Below are 6087 nucleotides of genomic sequence, written 5' to 3'. Positions count from 1 at the left end.
AAAGGTACAAATTCTCATTTGCATTTATTTTTTCATATGCTAATTAATAACTTTATCTTAATTTTAGAATGAAATGACAATTTTACCATTTTTTTTACTTTTTCTTTCATTGGTAGGAGAAAAATTGAAGGATAAATTTGTCATTTCAATATATAAAAAATATATTTAGAGAATTAGAGTGGTAAGATGTGCATAAACGTGGGACTACTTTTTGGCAAATATTTTTCAATGACGTGGCCGAATGTTTCATTGCCACGTATTCTCCACGTGGACATTGGAGGCGAATACGACGACAGCATTACGTCCGTCATCAAAGACAGAGTGACCGATTGTCACTGCAGCTGTTCTCAGCTGATGACATTGTTGTATAAAGAAGGTGGAGGTTCTTACACCGTTCACGATCGTTCTAGGGCTTGTAATCAGTCATCTTCACTCACTCCGGTGAGCTCCGTCTTCCTTCGTTTCAAGCTCTTCCGGTGAGCTCCGTCTCCCCTCGTTTCAAGCTCTTCCGGTGAGCTCCGTCTCCCTTCGTTTCAAGCTCTTCTGCTGGATTAGCTTGTCTCTATGTCAATTTCTCACTGTTTCGAGTTCTAGTCTTGAATTCGATGTTTATTTCATAGCTCTGTGTGTTCGTATTTTGTTTATTCAGACTCTGGTTTGATCGAAATTTACTGAGTTGATGCGTTCGCAGCTACACATTGACACAATTTATGTTTCTGTTTGAATGCGAGCCTTGTCTGTGTCCGATGATTTGTTAATTCGCGGATATAGCACCTTCGGCGTACAAAATTATCTCAATCACTGCAATTTTTTTCCCCCTGTGGTCACTGTACATTCTTTCTGGTTGCAATTGGCATGCTAACCTGATGCAGTTCTTGGAATTGAAATTGCAATTATTTAGAAAGCACATGACTATAATCGCAATAATTTAGATTGTCCAGTGATCACGTTAGAAAAGAGAAATTTGCAATGACCAAGGTAGAAAATTTCAAAAATTTAGTGACCAATAGTGCATATATGATTTAACTCTCTTTATGTCCTTTAAAAATCAGAGAGTCGAATGGTGCACTTTGGCGTGTGTTGATGTCTTAGAGTAGAAACATGTGAATCCTCTTTGCCTAGAGCAATTAGAGTCGATCTATTTTGTGTTGCATAGCTTTTAAGATGAGTCTTTCTGTTGCCCATAGAAGATTGCCCAAGCGTTTAAGAAACCGTGTCATTTTGCGTGTTTTGCCAATTTTTTTATGGATCTGTTTCAAATGACAAACACTATCAAGAAAAGCACAAACACCATCCCCAAGAAATTACAAGCCACGTTGTTTTGTGTTATTTTGTAGCACATCTTGTTTGTTGTGTCAAGTTTTTGATGCAAACACTATAGAAACCATGTTTTCTGTGAGGACATTTTGTATGTTGTATCAATTTTTCAATGAATCTGTTTCAAAGCACCAATGCTATACCCTAAAAAAGAAAAAGATAAAAGACCCTCTGCTTTGGCCCAAATATTCATAAAATACAAAAAATTGATTGTTTAAATCATATGCCATGTTGCTGAAACCAATCATTCGTGCAGGTTGTTGACATTGATTTCAGTATGTCTGGGTCTGCGCCTGCTGTTCCAAGTGATGAATTATTTGAATGGGCCAAAAAAGACAAGCGCCGCTTTCTACATGCTGTTTATCGTGTTGGAGATCTTGATCGTACAATCAAGTATGCCTTTAGGACTCTCGTTTGATCTTGTTATGCAACTTATAATTTCAGAACCGTAAAATTTCTCAATTGACAATTCGGTGTGTTGTCAGGTTCTACACTGAATGCTTTGGAATGAAACTGTTGAGGAAAAGGGACATTCCAGAAGAGAAATACTCTAATGCTTTTCTTGGTTTTGGTCCAGAAGATTCTCATTTTGTCGTGGAGTTAACGTACAGTAAGTTAAAAGTTCTGTTCTTTTGGAAATTCTTCTATAGGCACATCTCTTCCCCACACATCGACACATGTATGTAGACACATGTCTGTTTGTTATGTGTTATTGGTGTTCTCTAACAGTTCTGTTAATTATCTATATGCTGAAGACACAGCCCTTTGATGCTTATGCAGTAGTGTTTGGGAGCATAGATTTAAGGTTTTGGATCTAGATTTGTGGGGATGGATGAAATGCAAAACAAAATTTGCACATCTGCCTTTTTTCCACAGTGCACTTTGGATTTTCTGGACCACTTGAGAGCCCATCTAAGGGGAAATGCTAACCTGTGATACAAAAGGCACCGATTCAATCTGCTCACCCATCCAAAAGCAAACTCTTTGGACTAGCTTCATTTTGACCTTGTGGAGACTTGGGAGCTGTTAAGTTGCAATATACTGGCATTTTGCTTTTCTTTAGACAAAATTCATAGGAAATCAATGCAATCAGCCTTCATTTATTTACTTCATTTAAATCTTGTTTTATGGTATTCCTGATCATAAATATGAATTGAACAATAGCAAGGTGGACATGACTTTTTGTTTACAAAGAAGGTTTTTGTCACCTTCTCTAGCTAAGGGGGTCGGTCTCAAGCTGAATAGAGTGAGTTTAATGTAAAGAAGGTTAATTTGTCGCCTTCTCTAGTGTGGTATTATTACAGATGAAATTGCTAAGGTGTGAACCGCTGTTTGACTGTTCACGAGTGTATATTTGAGTATGCATATAAAGCCTGGTATTATTGCTGTATTGCAGATGAAATTGCTGAGATGTGAACCTGTGTGTGTATGTGTGTGCGCGTGTGTGTGCGTGCGTGTGTGTGTGCGCATGTTTGAGTATGCATATTTATATGCATCTCTGCATGTGATATACTATTGATCAACTTCGATACTGATTACAGACTATGGTGTCGATAGCTATGACATAGGAACAGGCTTTGGACATTTTGCAATTGCAACTCAAGATGTAAGTGTCATTCAGTTGTTCACAAAGTGTAAGCAAATGATTCAGTGTCCATTTTGAATTTGGATACCTCTTCCCATGGACTTCTAGGTTTACAAAATGGTTGGGCACATAAGGAGCAAGGGTGGAAATGTCACTCGGGAGCCTGGCCCAGTTAAAGGTGGAACGACTCATATTGCCTTTGTCAAGGATCCTGATGGCTACGTTTTTGAGCTCATCCAAAGAGGTCCAACTCCTGAACCACTCTGTCAAGTCATGCTGCGGGTGGGTGACATGGATCGTTCTATCAAGTTCTATGAAAAGGTAATTCAATCTTTATATTTAGTACAAATCATCATTGAATATCTATTCCAAGTTAACCTGCTGCTTAGACCTGTTTTGTGCTTGTGTTGGATGCATAAAATTTTTAAATGCATACTTATTTCAGAAAAAAAGTTGCTGTCGGATGATCTTTCCACATCCTATGTCCTGCACTTGAGAAATTTATTCATGTGGAATTCTTTAATTTTGGTGATTGCATATATTCAGATTTTTTAACAAAATCAGCTGTTTGGATATGTAAAATGGGAGGAAAATACCCAGTGAGTGCAAAACACTGGATCAATTTTTGAAAATTTGGAATTAAGAATCTGTCTGATTACTAGAAATTTTGAAGTTGCACATAAATACAGTGGCGCATTATTGAGTGAAGAACCAGAAAAATGTAATTTCACATTATGTAAATGTAAACCTTTGCCATGAACACAAATTAAGCATATGAAATTTTTGTGGCACAGGGAGAGTTTAGACTTCAGAAGCATTTATCCTTAATGATTTGAACCTGGTTACCATTTGTGGAGTTGCTCATCCATTATGCAGCCTTTATTAATATATTTTTTTTATGATGCATATATTGTCACTTAACATCTAGGTTTGATTTGGTTCTATTAAGTCTTGATATATGTTGTTAGCCACAGCCAAACAACCTAGAAGTTAAAACTGTTTGAGCAAGTGAGACATTGTTAGCTTTAAGGATAACCGGTGACCAGCAGAATCAGTGTTTGACAAAGTTGGTTTGATATTATTAGGAATTTCATATCTATCGAGTGTAGGGCAAGTGATATGGAGGACGTAGGCAGGGTCCTCGACTTGCACATAGCGAGATCTTCAGAACCCAAAGCAAATTCATTTTTTAGTGGTTCTCCTAACATTAAGGAACTTGGATACTTGCTTTCATATATATATGTCGAAGTTCTTTGTTTTCTACACCAATCCACTCTGTCTGCAACATGCTCTATGACATTCCTCATGTTATTGCATTTTACTCGATGTAGGCCTTGGGGATGAAGCTATTAAAGAAGGTTGATAGGCCCGAACAGAAGGTGAAATGTGTTTCTGTGTTTTCATGTTGTCTTCTGTAGGAGCTGCATTACTCTTCACTGAGACCAACTAATTCCCATAATTTCGGTTGTATGTTAATCAGTATATTATAGCCATGATGGGGTACGCAGATGAATATGAGACAACTGTTCTGGAGCTGACTTACAACTATGGAGTGACTGAATACACAAAAGGGAATGCATATGCACAGGTTATTGTTATGATTTCTTTTTCTTTAAATCTATTTGTTGGGTGCTTGATGCAAAACCGCTTTACATTTAGATCACTCTTTTCCCCTCTGTGAATGCGATTTCCATTCTAGGTTGCCATTAGCACTGATGATGTGTATAAGAGTGCTGAGGTTGTCAACCTGGTTACACAAGAGCTTGGGGGAAAGATTACCCGACAACCCGGACCGATTCCTGGACTCAACACCAAGATCACCTCTTTTCTGGATCCAGATGGCTGGAAAACGGTAAGCTTTTTGTAGAGTGAAGATGTTTATATTCGGCAGTTTTTGGTATGATTTTGAAAGCAGCAGCCGAAAAATGCAGGCACGAGCCACTTACGTTGTGATTTTGGTGCTTGTATGTTTCTAGGTGCTGGTTGACAATGAAGATTTTCTGAAGGAACTGAAGGAAGAGTAATTGCTCGCAGGGCGTGGGGAGTTTATGTGATTCCTCTTTAACAAATAAATACTAGTATCACTTTCTAATATTAGTAAGCCAAAAGCTTCTGCGAGGAATCAGCACCTTGAATTCAAGTTTGTGTGTGATGGGTGTTTTCAATAGTGTGTAAAGCCTAAAGCTACTGGTGGATGCAAGGCAGATGTGTAACATGTGTTTGTGTTACTATCTATCTATATATATATATATATATATATATATATATATATATATTGATCATTGGTACAGAAAAATCTGAAACATACACCGAGAAGGGAGGTCAAAGCTCCCAATAAAAAACAAGTAGCATCAAAATTAGGAAAAAAATTAGGATGAACTTAGAAACAAGTACAGTTAAACCTGGGCATATCCCGGGCATAAAGACTTAATAACAAGCAGCATCATAATTAGGAAAATCTAGAGACAAGTCTGGGCATACTCAGAGATCAAAGGGAGCTTGGAGTGTTGGGGAAGGCGAGATACGGAGGTGATGGTAAAGTATAAAATCTCAAAACAAATTTTTTTCCTAATTTAATTAAGTATAATTATCTAATAATTTGAAATATTTAGCAGTCAAAAAGATTAAAATTAATCACATAATCACAATGAGAAATTGGGAATACTCAATTTACTTGATTTTTTAAATCACGGGATTGGAGTTTGCTTTTGATTTTTTTATTATATTAAATAGTATGTTATAATGTCTTTTTCAATTAAAATTAGAGGTATATATCAATTAGATTCATCAAAAATAAGGAATTTTTTATATACAAATCATCATGAATCATCATCAATGGAAAAGTGGGATTTAACTTTAAGAAAAATGGAGAGGTCTCAAAAAAAATAGAGGTTGTATCTAAACGATGAAAACTAATGAAGATGATCTAACAAATATGGTGGCAAAAAATTAGTTTGATATGATAAATTACCATATGATTGTAATAATTAATTGATTATTGAGAGGCACCTCTAAACTTGGCTTTCATAAAGTTATTTGTCCTTTTTTTCTCATCGTTCTTCCTTTTCAGTTCTCACCATAATGCATAAAATTTTGTAACTCTTAATCGTAATTTTCTCTAATTTGCTACCTTTAATTTCTCTACAGATAATCAATCATTTTTCAATCAAATCACAATTAATTAC

General features: G+C 36.3%; 1 protein-coding gene across 2 annotated transcripts; it reads left to right on the top strand.

Moving 5' to 3' along the window:
* The first annotated feature begins 283 nt into the window (after positions 1–283).
* On the top strand, positions 284–5130 carry LOC131152777 (lactoylglutathione lyase GLX1-like). 2 transcript variants are annotated; one of them, XM_058104635.1, is made up of 9 exons: positions 284–441; positions 1574–1710; positions 1803–1927; positions 2859–2923; positions 3011–3223; positions 4234–4281; positions 4383–4490; positions 4602–4754; positions 4879–5130. In XM_058104635.1, exons 1-9 carry the CDS (start codon positions 355–357, stop codon positions 4924–4926), a joined length of 984 nt encoding a protein of 327 aa, XP_057960618.1. In that variant the 5' UTR covers positions 284–354; the 3' UTR covers positions 4927–5130. The 2 variants fall into 2 exon arrangements, with proteins under 2 accessions (XP_057960618.1, XP_057960619.1); XM_058104636.1 differs by having other exon boundaries at positions 352–511.
* The last annotated feature ends 957 nt before the right edge of the window (positions 5131–6087 follow it).

Source organism: Malania oleifera, chromosome 4 (assembly GCF_029873635.1).
Source record: "Malania oleifera isolate guangnan ecotype guangnan chromosome 4, ASM2987363v1, whole genome shotgun sequence".
Lineage (NCBI taxonomy): Eukaryota > Viridiplantae > Streptophyta > Magnoliopsida > Santalales > Ximeniaceae > Malania > Malania oleifera.
Note: the sequence above shows the minus strand (reverse complement) of the source record. Positions and strands in the feature narration are given on the sequence as shown.

Coding starts and splice junctions, on each gene's coding strand:
- LOC131152777 (XM_058104635.1), top strand. CDS start 355: ATGACATTGTTGTATAAAGAAGGTGGAGGTTCTTACACCGTTCACGAT. Junction 2,924..3,010: donor TTGCAATTGCAACTCAAGAT/GTAAGTGTCATT, acceptor ATGGACTTCTAG/GTTTACAAAATGGTTGGGCA. Junction 4,755..4,878: donor ATCCAGATGGCTGGAAAACG/GTAAGCTTTTTG, acceptor GTATGTTTCTAG/GTGCTGGTTGACAATGAAGA.